General features: G+C 40.8%; 1 protein-coding gene across 1 annotated transcript in view; it reads left to right on the top strand.

Moving 5' to 3' along the window:
- Positions 1-18,953, top strand: part of TECPR2 (tectonin beta-propeller repeat containing 2) — a 65,930-nt gene extending 46,977 nt beyond the window's left edge. The window contains exons 17-19 of the mRNA XM_065404399.1: positions 17,117-17,258; positions 18,298-18,447; positions 18,753-18,953. Of these exons, the coding sequence (XP_065260471.1) occupies positions 17,117-17,258; positions 18,298-18,447; positions 18,753-18,910 (450 nt within the window). The 3' untranslated portion in view covers positions 18,911-18,953. The remainder of the gene's footprint in view (positions 1-17,116; positions 17,259-18,297; positions 18,448-18,752) is intronic.
- The last annotated feature ends 1,584 nt before the right edge of the window (positions 18,954-20,537 follow it).

Here is a 20,537-nt window from a genome sequence, read left to right as displayed (position 1 = left end):
TAATGACTGCGTTGAGCTGCACAGGTCGCAGTAGAGATCCTTGGGTGACCCTACTGTTCACCTCTCGCCATTGTGAAAACTGATAACCCTTTGTTTCCTATCTTTTAACCAGTTACTAGCCAATGAAAGGACTTTCCCTCTTATCCCCTGATTACTTAGTTTCCTTAAGCCTTTGGTGAGGAACCTTGTCACGGCTTTCTGAAAATCCAAGTACACTATATTAATTGGGTCACCCTTGTCCATGCACTTGTTGACCCTGTCAAAGAATTCTATTAGGTTGGTGAGATGTGACTTCCCTTTACAAAAGCCACATTGACTCTTCCACCAACAATTGGTGTTCATCTGTGTGTCTGATAATTCCGTTCTTTACTGTAGTTTCTACCAATTTGCCCAGTGCTGAAGTTAGGCTTGCTGGGCTGCAATTGCCAGGTTTAAACTTTGTAAGTCCTAGATCTCAGAATGCTACACGTAACTTATCCTGAAAATGCTGCTCTTCCTGCCCAATACCCCCACACAATTTGTGTAACTCCATTTTAAAGAATTTTTCTTAACTGTTGCAAAGCTCATAAAGTGTCTTGTTTCCCATCATTACTAAAAATGACAGATTTTTATTAACAAAGATGCTTTATAGGCATGTAATAGAACCAAGGTTTGAATCCTTACCAGATATAGGTAAGTACAGTGCTGCTGTATAATCATTTGTTTTGAATAACACTTGCTTGGGAAAAGAGGACAAAAAGGAAGCTTGAACTATAAAATTTGTGTGGGGGGGTGTCTGGGGTTGTTTCTTTTTAATTTGCTAGCAAATTAAAAGTGGCTAATGTGAAGTTCTCGCTGTGAGAACCACAATCTTCCAGTCACACATTAACAACATTACAGACTTTTTCTTGAATATTTTAAAATGTAGTGTTCTAAAAAAATCATAATATGGAATGAAGTTAAATCCCAGCATGTATAATTGACAAACAAAAATAGTTTGTTTTTACATCATTCCCTTTTAGCTTTGCTTATCTCATGATAGCCAGCTGCCAGTTCCGCCTCCCTCAGGGGATTACCAGTAAAAGGGGAGGAGGCAACAGAGAAATGAGGCTCTGTTGCACCTCATCATTTAACACAGCAGTGCTCAGGCTCCTTGACTGCTTGGGGTTGATGGACATGAGCCAGACAGGTGGCCACTTTTGAAGAAGAGGGTGTTTTGCAAAGGAGAGGGGCAGACCAATAAGTTACCACCAACTGTCCTTTGAACAATGACTATAGCAATAGAAGGTAGATTACGTCACTCGCCCTTCTATGGCTGCTGCATATGGTTCTTTCTGACATAATCAATGAAAAGCATAGTTTCTGCCTATTGACTATGTAGAAAAGGGGGAGGTGGGAGAAACCCTAACCCAAACCCAATTATGAGCTTTTCCCATAGGTAAAATTACTTAAAATAAAAACAAAAATTGAAAAGCACCACCAACCTGTTTTCTACTTTGAGCTTTCCAACAGCAAAAATATCAAATTGAAGTAACCTCTGACAATCCGTTAGCTTTTACCAACTGGATAAGGCTGAACATAGTTATTTCCTACAGTTCCCGAAGCATCTGGGTGACAGCATCTTCCCATAAGATGCAGTGTTTCCAGCTGATAACTTTCTTATACCCAGAGCAATGTAGTTCTTTCGTGTCCTCTTGCCAAATTTCAGCATTGCAAATTTAATAAGTCAACATCAAAAGGCAAAAAATTCAAACTCTTTCTTGCAGTGAAAATGAAAACTCATTGGTTACATAATAATCCTGAGGCAACTCCAGGGCATTAGATCAAGTCATTACAACAGTATTAAAAGGGCAATTATTCATGCACATGTGAAGACTGAATGCAAAATAAGAAAATACATAAACTTTCAAATGGTAACGTAACATTTGACCAGCAAATGTAACAAATCAATGACTGATTAGTGAGCCCTTCAGGGAATACTACCTAGTTTACTATTAGCTGCTCCTTAGTTGATATTTGTCCCTTAATTGACTTGACACAGAGTTTATACTGCATCACTATATATTCATAGCAGCAAGAGTATTGTCAGAAATATTTACGAATAGTTCAATCATATTTTCTGTTTAAAGAAGAAAATCAAAGGGCAAAACTGCATTTCAGCTGCTTGAGGTACAGAAGCTCTCTGAAAATATAGAATGTATGTAAGTTTTAAAATTCAATCTCACATGAATGTAAAAAATATGATCTTCTGTATTCCAGAGCTTAGGATTCATGAAGTGCCCATAAACTACAGGCTCTGCTTTAACAATGTCAGTGCTCAGAAGCTGTGCTATCATAGCTTTCCTTATATATCAGTATTCAAGTAGTTTCATGGGCTGTATTCAGGAACAATGCAGTTTTGAGAAGACTTTAATCAAAATAAAATCAGCTAACAATTAAACCGCACCTCTACTTTTAAGAAAGGTGAATCTGATTAGCTAATCTAAAATGGACATGTAGGCATTCCTGTTCTCCATCTCTCCGTCCTCTTCCCCACAGTCTGGACAATGATTGCTGTGCCACTTCATGTAAATGAAGATCTGCTATATCATCTTGTTTCATTCTTTCCTGTCTTATCCAACACCTTAGAATTGTGATCAGCAAGAAGACTAGATTAAGTGCTGGAAAATCTTGAACAGTGGTTTTCTAGACTTCTGTCTGTTCCATTTTGTAGTTTCTACACTTCTAAAAGTTACAAAACATGTTTAAAACTGTCAATGATACCTTTGCCCTAAGGGAGCTGCTATATAAGGCCATTGACTAGACTGGTCAAAAATCTCTCTTCGTGGTATGATTTGACTATAGCAAATACAGAAAGCAATAAAATGAAAAGCTTATATGCTATACAAAGATAATGCTACACTATATCATGTGTCCAGCTATACAGTGTTATAGAATGTTTATGAAATATAAATTTAGTGCTTCCAAGACACCCAGTCTAAAGAAGTAATAAAGTAGATGCAGAATTACAAAAATAAACAGAGAAAAGCAATTCACCTACTAATCTCTACTCTGCTTTATAACAAAGACGTTGTGGAGAGAAGGTGGAATGAAGTTACCATGTTTAAACCAAGTTTTTCATTTAATCTCTGGCTAGTGTTGAAGGGAAAGGATTTACCTAATTAGATGGCTACTATTTGACCATTTTGTGTAAGTGCCATCCACTTTCTTTAATTAGCAGATGAGTACTGCTGAAGTTCATGTAATTGGCTGTAAATGATCTCTTGTAGTCTGATATCAGAGGGGTAGCCGTGTTAGTCTGGATCTGTAAAAAGCAACAAAGAGTCCTGTGGCACCTTATAGACTAACAGATGTATTGGAGCATAAGCTTTCGTGGGTGAATCCCACTTCGCGTCTGACAAAGTGGGATTCACCCACGAAAGCTTATGCTCCAATACATCTGTTAGTCTATAAGGTGCCACAGGACTCTTCGTTGCTTCTTGTAGTCTGAGTTAGTGAATCCTGAAGACTTTTCTACATTTCCTCTAAGCAGTCTACTTCTGACAATCATAAGCTCCTTGGGGGCAGGCACATGCATTTTGTTGTGTTTGTACTATACCTAGCACAATGGGATCCTGGTCCATGATTAGGGCTCCTAAGCACACAGGAGAACAAACAATAAATCTATGTACTTTTGTCTGATCTTTCAACTTGACTTTATCACCAGCAGAAAACTTACCCATTTTAGCACAGTTAGAATGCTAAGATTTTCTGCACAAATGTTAAAAATCTGTGACCCATTCACATTTCATTGTGTATCATAACCAATCCTTAAAACTGCCTTAGAAGAAACATTACTGTAAACAGTGAGAGGTAAACAGTTAAGTGGCAAAGTTTGCAGACGATACAAAATTGCTCAAGATAGTTGAGTCCAAAGCTGACTGCAAAGACCTACAAGGGGTCTCACAAAACTCTGTGATTGGGCAAGAAAATGGCAGATTAAATTCAGTGTTGATCAATGTACAGTAATGCACATGGGAAAACACAATTCCGACTATGCATACAAAATGATTGGGTCTAAATTAGCTGTTACCATTCATGAAAGGGATCTTGGAGTTATAGCGGATAGTTCTCTCAAAACATCTGCTCTATGTGCAGCAGCAGCAGTCAAAAATCTATCAATGTTATTATCCATTTCCTCATGGTTCCTAAGACAGAACATATAATGTCACTATATAAATCCATGGTATGCCCACACCTTGAATACTGTGTGAAATTTTGGTCACCCCATCTCAAAAAAAGACTCATTAGAATTGGGGGAAAAAGTACAGAGAAGGGCAACAAAAATGATTGGGGTATGGAACAGCTTCCATATGAGGAGAGGTTAGAAAGACTGAGACTGCTCATCTTAGAAAAGAGGCAACTAAAGTGGAATATGATAGAGGTCTCTAAAATCATAAATGGTGTGGAGAAAGTGACTGTTTACTCCTTCATGTAACCCAAGATCCAAGGGTCACCCAATTTAAATTAATGGCAGTAGACTTAAAATAAACATAAGGATGCGCTTTTTCATACAACAGCCAACTGGTGGAACTCATTGCTAGGGGATGCTGTGAAGGCCAAAAGTATAACTGAGTTCAAAAAAGAATTCGATAAGTTCAAGTAGGATAGGTCCATCAATGGCAATTACCAAGATGGTCAGGTACAAAACCCCATGCTCTCGGTGTCCTTAAGCATCTGACTGCCAGAAACTTGAACTGGACAAGAGGGGCTGGATCACCCAATAATTTCCCTGTTCTGTTCATTCCCTCTGACGTATCTGGCACTGGCCACTGTTGGAAGACAGGGTACTGGGCTAGATGAACCATTGGTCTGACCCGGTAAGGCTGTTCAAAGTTTTTTCAAAGTTTCAGCAGAACCAGTGCCAGCCCTCCTTAGCCACGTGGGACCTATTCAAGGCAGTGATGGGGGAGAGGATTTTCCTAGAGGACTGTCTTTTTCAATTGGGGGGGGAAGGCAAACAATGACTTGGCAATGCTTCACATGAGTGTTTTAGTCAGTGCATGTTATAGATAAATGAAACTGGTTAAATACAGCTTATCAAGGCTCCCACTAAAGTGGCTTATTCGGCTGATGTAGAATTCCATAGTGTCTCGTTTCAAGTATTTGCTTTTCCTTAATATCAGCGTTTTATTCTGTTAGAAACCATCTTTGTAGTTGAAGTATTTTAATTAGCAGGCAATCATTCATATACACGTGCACGCACGTACACACTCACACTCTTTCAACACTTTTAATAAAAACTGTTGAAAGTATTTGTTTCAAACTGATTCCATTGTCCAGTGAGAGACAAAATTTTCCTCTTCCTACCGGTCAAGAAAGCCAATATTAACATACTCTAAGCTGCTTTTGCTAAGAATTCTAGCCTTCCAGTATTTTTTGTTTTAAGATATTGCTACCGTCATGGTGCAGGAAGTATGCGTGCAGCCTGTCACGTGTTTGATAGCTACTCTTATCGGTACCAAAAATGTTTTCACCACACCCTAAAGACTCTGGGACTAGATTACTGCAGTGCGTGGTGATGTTTTTCTGTGTGTTACTTTTAAAAACATTCATCTTAAACTGGTATTTTCACTTTCTTCTCTTTAGGCTATTTGCCCAAAAAGCAAGTGTTTACCTTGAAATTAACAGGCTTGTTCAATATAGTAATTTTTAATAAATATCTTTAAAAAAATGAAGGTTGGGAGTGTGTGTGTGTGTGGGGGGGGGGGGGGGGAAGACACCATTCCTCCTTCAAATATCCATTTGCTTGTTACTTCAAATCAAATCAGGGCTCTTGAAATGCACCTGCGCATTCATCTGTTGACATATTTTCACCAATATATTCTGTGAATTATTTTAATCAGATAAATCTATGCCTTGCTATTTAAAAAAAATATTCCTTAACCATTCTCTTTACAGGATTAAGTAACTGAAAAGATAATCTTCAACTTCTAACTTGTCTCTGGCACAGCTTTCTATAAAATGTTTAGAACAAGGTACTTAAATACATGCCTTGACTTGAGTGGAACTACTCACATGCTTAAAGTTAGGTGTGTGATGGAATACTTGCTGGATAAGGGCTTTTCATGCGAGATTTAGAGATAAAATGATTCATCCCAGAATAAATTAATTCACAAAAAATTGTAATTAAAGCACCAGTTTCTGGATGCTTGAGAGAGTCAGTGCTGCTTTTTTCAGAGTAGGCTTAAGCTCATCTGGTTTTAAAGGCCAAGAAGGACTGGATCTAGTCAGTACTGAAGTGTGAGACCTTCAAAGGGACACAGTCTGTAGAACAAGAGTATCTTTTGAGCAACATTTGCTTGTAGTTTTCAGATTGGACTAGTAATAATGGACACAGATTCTTGTCTTCGGGTGCAGATGTTCCTGGTTCATTGTTTTTGTTAGGAAAGATTAATCAAGATTTATTTTTTACTCACCAACTTTCTGTATTCTGCAATGGCCAGATCAGGCATACTGACTGTTCTAGGTGGAACACATTGTTAATACTTACTGTAGCTGTTCAGAAACAACAAGGAGTCTGGTGGCACCTTAAAGACTAACAGATTTATTTGGGCATAAGCTTTCGTGGTCTTTATATGCATTTAACTGTGGTTGAGAGAGCGAGAGAGCAGGTTTACTATAAGGTCCTGTTTTCAAAGGTTTATAACTTTTTCGTTCAAAGGGTAATTTCGAAAATTTTACTGTTCACTTAAGGGGAAATGGGTTGGTTGGTGGGTGGTTTTTTTGGGGGGGAAAGTTTGAAGAAAACCTGTCCAGCAGTACTTGAGTGGTGGACCTTTAAAGAAACACATGCTACATTTTTTTTTACACTGGAATTTTTTTCACAATGTTAATGTGATGGGTTGGATCACAGAAACCCCCTTGGGAGCTGCCACCTGATGTGCCAAGACTACCTCTGTTCCTGTTTTCCCTGCCAGCTCACGACTCCAGCACCCTGTCTTGCTGAGCCAGACACTCCCGTCTGCTCCAACAAAGACCCAGGGTCTGAATTACTTGCCCCAAAGCTTCAGGTTTACCTGAAAACAGCTCACAGAAGTGTGCTTGTCTTTAGCACTCAGATACCCAACTCCCAATGGGGTCTAAATCCAAATAAATCCGTTTTACCCTGTATAAAGCTTATGCAGGCTAAACTCATCAATTGTTCGCCCTCTATAACACTGATAGAGAGATATGCACAGTTGTTTGCTCCCCCAGGTATTAATACATACTCTGAGTTAATTAATAAGGAAAAAGTGATTTTACTAAATACAGAAAGTAGGATTTAAGTGGTTCCAAGTAGTAACAGACAGAAAGTAAGTCACCAAGCAAAATAAAATAAAATGCGCAAATTTATGTCTAATCAAACTGAATACAGATAATCTCCCCCTCAGAGATGCTTCAGTAAGTTTTTTCCTCAGACTGGACACCTTCCAGGCCTGGGCATAATTCTTTCCCCTGGTACAGCTCTTGTTCCAACTCAGGTGGTAGCTAGGGGATTCTTCATGATGGCTCCTCTCACTCCCTTTGTTCTGTTCCACCCCTTTATGTATCTTTTGCATAAGGCGGGAACCCTTTGTCCCTCTTGGTTTCCACCCCCCCTCACTGGAAAAGCACCAGGTTAAAGATGGATTCCAGTTCAGGTGACATGATCACATGTCACTGCAAGACTTCATTACCCACTTGCCAGCGCGCACACACATACAGTAAGACTCACAGGTAAAACACAGCCATCTGCAGACAATGGTCCTGGTTAATGGGAGTCATCAAGATTCCAAACCACCATTAATGGCCCACACTTTGCATAATTACAATAGGCCCTCAGTTATATTTTATATTTCTAGTTTTAGATACAAGAGTGGTACATTTATACCAATAGGATGACCACACTCAGTAGATTATAAGCTTTGTAATGATACCTTACAAGAGACCTTTTGCATGAAGCATATCCCAGTTACATTATATTCATTTATCAAATTTTTATAAAACCATATAGACTGCACAACGTCATAGTTCATAGATTCATAGATTCTAGGACTGGAAGGGACCTCGAGAGGTCATCGAGTCCAGTCCCCTGCCCGCATGGCAGGACCAAATACTGTCTAGACCATCCCTGATAGACATTTATCTAACCTATTCTTAAATATCTCCAGAGATGGAGATTCCACATCCTCCCTAGGCAATTTATTCCAGTGTTTAACCACCCTGACAGTTAGGAACTTTTTCCTAATGTCCAACCTAGACCTCCCTTGCTGCAGTTTAAGCCCATTGCTTCTTGTTCTATCCTTAGAGGCTAAGGTGAACAAGTTTTCTCCTTCCTCCTTATGACACCCTTTTAGATACCTGAAAACTGCTATCATGTCCCCTCTGTCTTCTCTTTTCCAAACTAAACAAACCCAATTCTTTCAGCCTTCCTTCATAGGTCATGTTCTCAAGACCTTTAATCATTCTTGTTGCTCTTCTCTGGACCCTCTCCAATTTCTCCACATCTTTCTTGAAATGTGGTGCCCAGAACTGGACACAATACTCCAGCTGAGGCCTAACCAGAGCAGAGTAGAGCGGAAGAATGACTTCTCGTGTCTTGCTCACAACACACCTGTTAATACATCCCAGAATCATGTTTGCTTTTTTTGCAACAGCATCACACTGTTGACTCATATTTAGCTTGTGGTCCACTATAACCCCTAGATCCCTTTCTGCCGTACTCCTTCCTAGACAGTCTCTTCCCATTCTGTATGTGTGCAACTGATTTTTTTCTTCCTAAGTGGAGCACTTTGCATTTGTCTTTGTTAAACTTCATCCTGTTTAACTCAGACCATTTCTCCAATTTGTCCAGATCATTTTGAATTATGACCCTAAGCAGTTGCAATCCCTCCCGGTTTGGTATCATCCGCAAACTTAATAAGCGTACTTTCTATGCCAATATCTAAGTCGTTAATGAAGATATTGAACAGAGCCGGTCCCAAAACAGACCCCTGCGGAACCCCACTCGTTATGCTTTTCCAGCAGGATTGGGAACCATTAATAACAACTCTCTGAGTACGGTTAACCCGCCAGTTATGCACCCACCTTATAGTAGCCCCATCTAAATTGTATTTGCCTAGTTTATCGATAAGAATATCATGCGAGACCGTATCAAATGCCTTACTAAAGTCTAGGTATACCACATCCACAGCTTCTCCCTTATCCACAAGACTCGTTATCCTATCGAAGAAAGCTATCAGATTGGCTATCAGAATCTTTAAAATCTCAGCCTTTAGTCATATTAACAGTTTTTTTTCTTCTTGCACCAAAGTCAGAAAGTTCAGCACACAAACCTTATCCCTGCCCTGCTGTGCCTGTGCATTACAGTAGAGTTTCTTGTGTGCGGTGGTGTTGTAGCCATATTGGTCTCAATTGACAGACTCAGAGACTTGCTTCCGTGAGGTTTTTTGCAGTGTAGATGTACCCTACATCCCTAATACTATAAAGACACCTATAACTGTCACTTTAAGCTTATGAGCAGTCCTGCTGAAACCAATGGGGCTATTCATGTGCTTAAAGTTAAACAAGAGTGTGCACCTGAGGGGTGCCTCAGCTTCTCCACTTGGACTTGTGCTCAAACATGTGAGCTGTTTCAAGCAGCTGAGATTAAAAAAATAATTAAAACAAAACAAAACAAAAACCCTCTCCAAGGCTTCTCCTGGTTGTCCTCTCAAATGTGAATCAGGTTAAAGCAAGTATGGAAATTATGCTGGTCTTGTATTCAGAGCTGTATTCAGTTCTGGATCAATGGCTGTTTAAAGAAGACCCTAACCTAGGGTTACCATTGTTTAAACTAACAAAAAGAGGACACTCCAAGGGGCCCCGCCCCGCCCCAACTCCGCCCCCTTCCCCGCCCCGGCCCCACCCCAACTCCACCCCTTTCCCAAAGTCTCCGCCCTCTCCCCTGAACGCTCCCCCTCCCCTGCTTCCCGTGAATCAAATGTTCGCGGGAAGCCTGAAACAGGGAGGCAGGCAGCAGGTAAACTGGGGCGAGGGGCGCGAGGAGGCGCGGCCCAGTCCGGCCCCCTGGCCGAGCGTCTCGGGCCCTGGGGCGCCAGCCCCAGCCCGCCCCGGCCCCAGCAGTTCCAGCTTGGCTCGGGCCCTGGGGCACTGGCCCCGGTTCCGGTGAAGTGCGCCAGCCCTGGCCCGCCCCGGCCCCGGCGGTTCCAGCTCGGCTTGGGCCCCGGGGCACCGGCCCCGGCCGAGCGGCTCCGGCCCCTCCGGCCCGGCTCGGCTCGGGCCCCGGGGGCGCCAGCCCCAGTTCCAGCGGAGCGCGCCGGCCCCGGTGGCTCCAGCTTGGTTCGGGCCCCGGGACACGGGCACCAGCCCCGGCTGAGCTGCTCCGGCCCTGGTGGCTCTGGCCCGGTTCGGCTCGGGCCCCGGGGCACCGGCCCTGGTTCCGGCCGAGCGCGCTGGCCCCGGCCGAGCGGCTCCGGCCTGCCCCGGCCCCGGCGGCTCCAGCTCGGCTCGGGCTCCGGGCCACGGGCTCCGGCCCCAGGGCACCGGCTGAGCGGCTCCGGCCCTGGCGACTCCAGCTCGGATCGGGCCCCGGCGCGCCGGCCCCAGCGCGGATCCAAGCCCCACGACCCCTCCCTATTTTCCCGGACATATCCGACTTTTTGGAATTTCCCCCCGGACGGGGATTTGACGACCAAAAAGCCGGACATGTCTGGGAAAATCCGGACGTATGGTAACCCTACTAACCCTAATCTGTGATTTTAATGGAATATCTAGTTTTGCTCTGTCTCTATAAATGGCTTTGCAAGGTCACTTGTATTTACTTTGGTGAGTTTGGAGAGTGAGAAACTACGGTGTTGGCTTGTAAAATTAGCAGGGTTCTGTTTACCGTCTCCATTTTGGCATTGGCAGCACAAACTTCTTAAGAATGTTTAAATCACATGAATTAACGCTTTTAAAAACTGCTTTGATAATGACCGTTACCAGATACAGCATAGAACAGAGCTGAAACTAGAATCTAGAGTGCTTGCTTCTCTGAGAAATCCCCTCCTTTCTTCAATGAGGCATCCTATACTTTCCAAAACTATGGAGGTGATCTTATTGAGGTTCAGAATTTTAAATGCTGAGGACTGAGGTCCACATATGAACTAGTTTGTGTATTGCAATCCCTTTATTTTCAAGTGCAAATACTGTAATTGTAGGTGCAAATCTGGTATTTGGGCATGCAAATAGATTTTTAGGTATTTAGTGCCCAAATTGGGCGTGCAGTTTTAGTAATTGTGCCACTGTAGGTCTGCATGCAAAAATACACATGCATGTTTGCATGCCAAAGTACTCTACCTTTTGGCAAGTTGATCCTTGATAGTCTAGTACTAAAACTAAATAAAACAACTTCATATCCAAATAGTATTTCTATTGCAACCATATACCTGCATTTAGCACTCTTATTTCGCTCAAGCATTAAGGTGATCTGGAAGTGAAAGGATTCAAATATAATACCAGCAAAATATTTTAAAACTCTCTAAAATATTCATAGTGGCTTTTCTGTAAAATATTAACATACACAAAATACATGATGAGATGTGGTGGTATAAGGACTCTATTAGCAATCCTTTAGGATGACTTGTATAACTCTCACCTTTGTGAGTAATGAAGCTATGCCCATAAAAGCATTATACTACCCCACGCTGTGTTCTGTTTGGTGTGGGTGGGTGGCAGTGCCAGTGCATATACACAGTAAAAATAGTTTGAAAATTGTCTTTGTTGTCACTCATATTAATTTGCTTAGCTTTAACTTTTTTTTTTTCTAGCTTTGCCCCACTTGTTATCTTAAGCATATAGAAAATAAGCAAGCCAATAGCATGGATGTGTGGTTGGACAGTTTTTAAAGCACGTTAGTCCTGATAAGATATTTTGTAAGGAAAGAGTTTATTTAGAAATATATTGTACTGAATATTCTTTAGAGAGAACTTTTGGATTAGTTGAGCACGAAGACGACAATTTTGGCACCGGTTTCAGAGTAGCAGCCATGTTAGTCTGTATCCGCAAAAAGAACAGGAGTACTTGTGGCACCTTAGAGACTAACAAATTTATTTGAGCATAAGCTTTTGTGGGTTTCAGCCCACTTCATCAGATGCATAGAATGGAACATCTAGTAAGAAATATATGTACACACAGAGAACATGAAAGGTGGAAGTAGCCATATCAACTCTAAGAGGCTAATTAATTAAGATGAGCTATTATCAGCAGGAGAAAAAAAACTTTTGTAGTGATAATCAAGATGGCCCATTTTAGATCGTTGACAAGAAGGTGTGAGGATACTTAACATGGGGAAATAGATTCAATATGTGTAATGACCCAGCCACTCCCAGTCTTTATTCAAACCCAAGTTAATGGTATCTAGTTTGCATATTAATTCAAGCTCAGCAGTGTCTCATTGGAGTCTGTTTCTGAAGCTTTTCTGTTGAAAAATTGCCACCTTTAAGTCTGTTACTGAGTGACCAGAGAGGTTGAAGTGTTCTCCTACTGGTTTTTGAATGTTATGATTCCTGATGTCAGATTTGTGTCCATTTATTCTTTTGCGTAGAGACTGTCTGGTTTGGCCAATGTACATGGCAGAGGGGCATTGCTGGCACATGATGGCAAATATCACATTGGTAGATGTGCAGGTGAACGAGCCCCTGATGGCGTGGCTAATATGATTAGGTCCTATGATGGTGTCATTTGAATAAATATGTGGACAGAGTTGGTATCGGGCTTTGTTGCAAGGACAGGTTCCTGGGTTAGCGTTTTTGTTGTATTGTGTCTCGTTGCTGGTGAGTATTTGCTTCAGGTTGAGGGGCTGTCTGTAAGCGAGGACTGGTCTGTCTCCCAAGATCTGTGAGAGTGAGGGATCATCTTTCAGGATAGGTTGTAGATCTTTGATGATTTGCTGGAGAGGTATTTTTGGGGGTGGGTTTTTTTTTTTTTTTTTTTTTTTTTGGTAAACTTCACAGCAGAAGTGCAGGGGGGAAAATGAAAAGGCACGGAGGGGTGGGTGGGCAGGGATTGGAGAGCAAGCACTAGCCTTCCTGGCAGGAGCCATGTAGCTTTTGTTCTTTTTGCAGATTAGCCATGTGCTTCTTCAGGGATTTCCTCAAGGAAAATATATTTCTCAGTGGCTTGGTTCTCAGTGGCCCAAATAAAGCCTGTTAAAACTTGGAAATGGCTGGAGTGGGGGTGGGTGTTGGAGAGCCCATCCCGCACTCACCCTACAATGGTGGCTCCTGTCTGGGTGCCACTCAGATTTGGCTGGTCTGCCCCTCTATCTCAATCTACAGAGGGGCAGATGTGGAAAGCTGGGATCAGCCTCTCAGGACGGGAGCTGCCACTGCAGCATGAATATGGGATGGGTTTTCTGTCCAAGTCTCCCCCCACCTCCAGTCTTTTCCAAGATTTCACTGACTTCATTTAAATTCACAATTTGTAACGTCCATGCCAAAATCGTGGACTTAGGTATGACCAGCTTGAGTACAATTAATTGGGTTTGGGCTGACTACACCCAATTTTTTTTTTTTTTTTGGTCTCGTATGTTGTACCTTAAAATATTTGTGAGAGAAATATATTTTGGAGCTTGAAGTTTGAAATGGGTATAGGAGAGGTCAAGAGGATTGGCCCATCCTCCTTCCAAGATGTTTGTTTAACATAATATGGAGTTCTTAAAGCTTAGGTGCCAAAAAATTCTAGAAATCTGGTACATTTACGAGTTAGGAGCAGAAGATGGAAGGAAGATTCATACTGTTGTCAAATTGGCTACACGTATTACTATACTTGTGGTTCATTATGAAAAATGTTTGACCAAATAACCAAACTTAGCCAAATGTATTGTCTAAAGGTAAAACAGTACATTATGAAAAGGAGATATACATACTGTCCTTCCAGGAAGCAATTCTTATCTCTCAGCATGTTCACCTTACACAGAAGGTGTACTTCAAAGTTATGCCCCCAAAGCCGCTTGTTTCTATAGGAAGCAACAGAGAGTCCTGTGGCACCTTTAAGACTAACAGATGTATTGGAGCATAAGCTTTCGTGGGTGAATACCCACTTCGTCAGACGCATGCTTATGCTCCAATACATCTGTTACTCTTAAAGGTGCCACAGGACTCTGTTGCTTTTTACAGATCCAGACTAACACGGCTACCCCTCTGATACTTGTTTCTATAGGATCGTTGTTTACAAGTTAGAAAGCACTGTACTGTATACGTCACTTGAGATCCAACCCACTGGATTTTACCAGTTTCTTAACTTGTTGTTCTGTACATTTCTAATCTTTGTTGTGGATACTAGCATTCTAGATACTGGTCATGAAGGTACCTCCCCTGCTTGTATGGGGGCAGGATGTTGATATATTTTGCTTTTGACTGTTTCCTATCCACTTATGCCAAATTATGAGTTGTCCTGTTCCAAGGTATTATAGAGATACCAGGGAGCAAGAATGAACAGCATTGTGAGAAAAATAATACAGTTCAGTTGGCATAACTGCCCAACATTTATACATACAATATTCATATTGTGTGTGTAATACATATTGATGTGGTGCAAGTAATACATACATATGTACATTGGTTAACACTCTGATTTCATGCCATACTGCGGAAATAAGTGATTGCTCTAGCTTTTCAGTAAATAGAGTTAATGTTGCTTTGACTGTTCTCTGGCATTACTGATAATGCTGCTCTTTCGAACAGGAAAAACAGGTGGGTTCCAAGAACAAATCTTCATAGTCTTTCCTGCTATTGTGCATCTGACTTGTTCCTCTTCTGCAAATAACAAATAAGCATTAAATTCAACATACTTCTGGTCCAATCTGCTGCTAAAAAACCTGAATGCAAAAAGTTTGACAGACCTCCTATATTGTGTATCTCACACTTCCCTCCTTTTTTCAATACCAAAAGTGCTTAGCCACTGCAGAATTTTATTTGAAAGGATTATACACACATGGTTAGCTCTGCCATGTATGTTTCTCCTTAATTTATCTCCTTTCTTTTGGAAACTTATTATAGACATTACTCAGTAGGAGACTTCTGGGTAACAGAAATAGCCCCAAAAAAGACCAAACTACTGGTAATGTGGAACACCTGTGTCTGATTTTAGATTGATTCCAGCCTAGGCTATAAGTGCTGAAGAGACTTCTAGATTAGTCCCCAGAAGTCGTGGAGAGCCTTCCGCCACTGAGTAGCAACGCATGTGTCTTAAAGATGATTGGCTTTGCCAGGCTGTGGAGAGTCCTGTTCGGTCCTCCTGAACCTGAATGAGTAGAGCTGTAATGCAGAACCTCAAGGGTAGCAGGGTCTAACGGATGGAATCTTCAGAACTCTACACACAGATGTGGAAAACTTTTCTGCCTTCACTTCCCCTGACACAAGAGAGGAGCCAAGAAAAAGACTTAAACTGATAGAATTAATCAAACAAGCCTGAAAATTCAGCAGTTTGTTTACTGAGATAACTGGTAACTTAAGTAGAACTACTGAGCTAGTGAAAAACATTTCTGTTGTATCTGTTTTATATCTTGTCATTTCTTGATGTCGTTTCACAACTGATGTTTGGAAGTTGACGTATTTGTATTTATAAACTGCTTAATCAGCACTGATTTTTCCCAAGCACTTAGATGCTAGCAGAACAGAAACTTACTTTCAAAAAATGATTTTGTAGGCAAAGACAGAAAACCAAATATTCATTGTTTATAGGTACATTGGATTAAATGTTGAAAACCACACCGTCTGTTTTAGTCTCCATATTTGAGATGAGTGGGAGGACCGCTGTCCTAATAGGTAAAGACATAGTGATGGTGTGGTTAAGGCACAAGATTGGGAGCCGGGTGAATCTGGGTTTTGATCCTGGCTCAGACACAGACTTCCTTTGCAATCTTGGGAAATAGATTAATTTCTCTTTGACTCAGTTGCCCCCATCTGTAAAATGACAATACTCCCCTACCTGACAGGAGTGATAAGGCTAAATTAATTAGTGTTTGTGAGGGACTTGGAGACTATAGTGATGAGCACCACATAAAAGCTTATAAAATAAGTTTCCCCCCTGCTCATTCAAAGCTCCCCAGAGTTCAGTGGGAGTCTTCACTGAATAAGGACTGATGCCTGGGAATAGAGTGAGGGAAATGTTTCACTTGGGCTCCCAGGAAACTAGGATTTCAGATATTCTAGTGAAAATGTGGGTGATCCAGACCTAAGAAGATGTATCTGCAGCTATGTCTAGACTACGAGCTAGGGGTATGATTCCTCTGCTTGTGTATGCATACTTGTGCTATCTCAAGTATAAATAGCCGTGTAGTTGTGGTAGAACGGTAGCCAAGTACATACCTGCCTGAAACTGGTGAGTTTGTACTTGGCATGGCTCATCCTGCACCTCTTCTGCTATTTATACTTGTGCTAGCTCAATGAAAGCTAGCGTGAGTATGTGTCAAATCACACCCCTCGCTCGCCGTGTAGACATAACCTGCAAAGCCAGACCCCCTCAGTAATAGTGAGGGTGGGTGCAGTGAAGGCAAGTCACCAAATGGCCCCAAATCTGAGACAGTTGGACTCTTTTAAAAAATGTCCAGTGTGTTTTTTGTCAATACCGGTCAAGATCTAAATATGCTGGGAGAATTTGAGAAGGCAGTAAGAAAATAATGAATTGGTGCATCTGTTGCTTTGCATAGGAAGGTTTCTACTGAATTTACAAATCATTTTTAATCTCGCCCTATCCCAGTTGCAACGCTGACTGATTTGCTTATATGAACATTGGAATAATAAAATTTAGGTTTGCAATTACTGAACTTGGATGTTGCAAATTAAAATATGCATTTTTAATTAATAAAACAATTAGATTTTGAAAACAAAGTAGCATCAATTTATGCCGGCCCAGATTATTTCCTTTTTTGCAACCTTAACGCGTTAACATAGAGGAAACATTACATTTTACATGGTAACTATGCAGTGTGGTCTGTATTTGGAAAACTGTCAGGGTTTGGGTTTTTGTTTTTGTTTTTTGTCTGTAGTCTGACATATTTTATTACTTCCATAGCAGATATCTGTAAGAGAGTGAATTGTCCTGTTTTAAATGTTGTACTGCCTGAGACTTTAAGTACTGTTTTTGTTTCTAGCCAGTGGGAATAAACTTGGTCAGTGTTCATTCAAGTCCAAATGATCAGATGCTATGGGCAATTGATAGCAAATGGAATGTCCATGTACGAATAGGAATTACAGAAGAAATGCCAGTAGGCACTGACTGGGAACATGTACCAGGTAAAAATAATGATGATATTCCTATGTGCTTCCTCTCACACATTCAATCCCTGAAACACTTTAATTCTGTTTTTGTTAGTGAGCTGTTCCAATGCCAAGCGTGCTAGATTGTTGTGATTAACAAGACTGATTTGGTTACCAGATAATCCTTATCTTGACTTGAGTACGTGTCTCTTAAATATGGTCTCACTTTCACTAAACGTTGTAAGTGCCCCTTGATGAGAAATTTCCGATTCTGGAAGTGTTTCCATTGTAGATTAGGCTGCACCGCACCATTTCCAAGTTGTTGCAATCAGCGGTGCTGGTGGTGCCCTCTTCCCTCTGACTTGGTACTAAAGCAATGCTCCGCAAGGTGTCTGGGCTGCTGTGCGCCTGGAAGTTCTGTCTTTGAATGTGATGAAAAAACCAGGGTCCTGCCCCCATGTGATTATTAAAAACTTCATCTCCTTTTTCAAATCTACATATATTAACCCCCTTGTCCTGGACAAATTCCATCTGCCTGCCAAAAAGTTTGGTTGAAGTTGGATACAGTATTCTTCCTGACCTCCTGTCCTAAATGGCTGAGTAGTGTTGCTGTGTGCATTTAAAAAGTTCCCAAATTCCACTCCAGAAATGACTGCATTTCTGTCAGGGGGAGGGGGGAATCCGCTCTTGTGCAGGGAAGGAGGAAATTATATACATCCACATAGTTAGTCTGCACAATCCTTTGAGCTCAGTTTGGTGAAAGGGTGTTAAATAAATGTAAGATTATTCCCACTTTCATCATAATGAGGAAGTTGTCATGTCCATCTTAACTCTTAAGTCCAAATTCTGCCCTCATGCTTGGGCAACCGTCTTAAAGTCAAAGGGACAGTCAAGAAAGAAATGTGGAAAACTTTACAGCCTTGGTACCTTTAATGCTAGAGACGTCTCCCATGGGACATTTACAGAATTACATAAAAATACCTCAATCTCACCTGCTTTACTTATATGAAACTATGTTACATACAGTTTAATAAGAAAGCATTTAGTTATTATTTCCTTCTTGTTTTCCATTTAGGGTTGCAGGCATGTCAGCTGGCTATAAGTACAAGAACTGTTTGGGCATGCTGTCCAAATGGAGATGTAGCACGTCGGTATGGCATTACTGACAAAAACCCAGCAGGAGACTACTGGAAGAAGATTCCAGGGAGTGTGTCTTGTTTAACAGGCAAGTCAGTTCTGTATGATGAGCTGAAACCTTCACTGACTGATCTTATGATAGCTATTGTGTGTTCTACCTGATGGTGCTCAAATTGATTATTAGTAAAGATAAATACTATTTTTAAGTGCTGCTGTTTTGTTATTTGACCATGACTAATCAATTTAGCTTTTATAATTCCCTCTTCCTCCCCTCCCCCCAAATTCTTCCTTGGGTCCAGTTAGAAAAATTTAGTGAAATATAAGCTGCTTTTTGAGTGTTTGCAACTGGAACATACTGCTTTAATTAAAATCTGGATAACTTTTGCTTGGCAGTGACACCTCTAGATGAACTGTGGGCGATTGGTTCTTCAGGATACCTTCTTCAGCGCCTCACGAAAACATTCAGTCACTCTCATAGCTTGCAAAAAAGTAGTGACACTTCTGTTTTGCTTCACCCTGATGATTTTGAAGATGAATGGGAAGTGATATGAAGGCACTCAAGCATGTGAGGCAGTGGAATAACGAGAGAGCAATGCTTATATTTCCAGTAACATGCATAGAAAATGTTGGGGTTTAAAGTCACTTGTATTTAAAATGCAATATTAGCACTTTTTTTACTAAAAAACTGACCTGTCAAATAACCCCCAAACTGTGCATTCATATGTTTGTTCCAGTATTTCTTGGGAGACAGTAAGTGTGGCATACTGAAATTGTTAAATTGTATTACCCTAGCAGCTCATTTGGAAATATAACTCTGTTAACCTTATTAGCAGTGAAAGTGAATATTTTACAACAGCATGCACACTAATATATATGTACTTCTTTTGAGAAGGCTTTCTGTTACATTAAATATTTCTCAATAGCAGAAACATTCAATATTTCTCAATTTCTTCCTGTACTTGAAACTCCAGTTAGAGAAATGCCGTCTGTCGTGTCGTACGAATTTAAGATGATCCCAATAGGGACTAAAAACTTATTCTACAGCACGGGTGTCAAAATGAATATTGTTTGGACCATTTTCATTTCAAAATCTCCAATGCTTCACTGACCTTCCATCTCTGGACATTTGGGTTCAATAACTGGTTTCATTCACAGATGAGAAGTTTGAAATTACCCTAATCTCAGGTGGATATTTGTCCACCCCACATACCATCAAGAAACTGACTGACTGCTCCATGAGGCCCAGGGTTGGAATAGCAGCAAAGTTGTGGATCAGGTTTCTGGTACATTGGCAGGATTGTGTGAGGCAGCTTTCTTGGTACCTGATGCACTGTATTTGTGCCTATAGCCAGTGCTTTATGGCCTGGACTTATTTTTTAAAGTACCAAATTCAGACAGTTTAAAAAATATGGCAATTGATAGAATTAATTCTCTCTCTCTCTCTCTCTCTCTCTCTCTCTCTCTCTCTCTCTCTCTCTCTCTTATAGATAGAATTAATTCTATCTCCCATAAAAAGTTTGATATATTGTGGGGAGGTGCTTAACAATATTGTGATTTTTAGCTACATTAGCTAAATTTTGAAGTGTCTTAAATGTTGCAGCAGAGGTGTTTAATGAACTGGGCAACGTGCTGAATAAATTAATCAGTGCTGTTTATTTTTCTTTATATTCTAAATGTTCTCTAAAGGATACCTCATTTGTAAAGACTAGAATTGTAGATGAAAAGAACTTGAGTTCACTGATGTAAGCGGAAGAATATTTTTTGTGTTCATTCTAAACTCATACATCATCAGAATGTTTAAACAGCTGCTAACCAATGCTGTAAATGAGCCAGCTTCAGGAGGAGATGAGGAAAAAGTGGAGAGAGAATTCAGGATTGAGAACCTAGGAGTCAATGCATAGAAAGAAGTTTCCTTTTAACCTCTGCTCTCTTTCAAAATAGCTCTTGCACGTTCTGTGCTTGGTTTGGAATAGACACAGTGAAAGGTTTAAATGTAAATCTGACTGTAGAGAGAACTAACTTGGTTCACTTTTTTTTAAATATAGCATGTGTATTATTGACTTGGTTCTGTCTGATTTTTAAATCTGGGGTGATTTGGGCAGAGGTCAGATTTGTTTCCCTTTGACAGCTGATCTGTTTTGATTTCTTTCTCATCTGTATATGGAGACTGCCACAGAG

Source organism: Emys orbicularis, chromosome 4, assembly GCF_028017835.1.
Source record: "Emys orbicularis isolate rEmyOrb1 chromosome 4, rEmyOrb1.hap1, whole genome shotgun sequence".
Lineage (NCBI taxonomy): Eukaryota > Metazoa > Chordata > Testudines > Emydidae > Emys > Emys orbicularis.
This window is presented reverse-complemented; position numbering and strand designations above follow the sequence as displayed.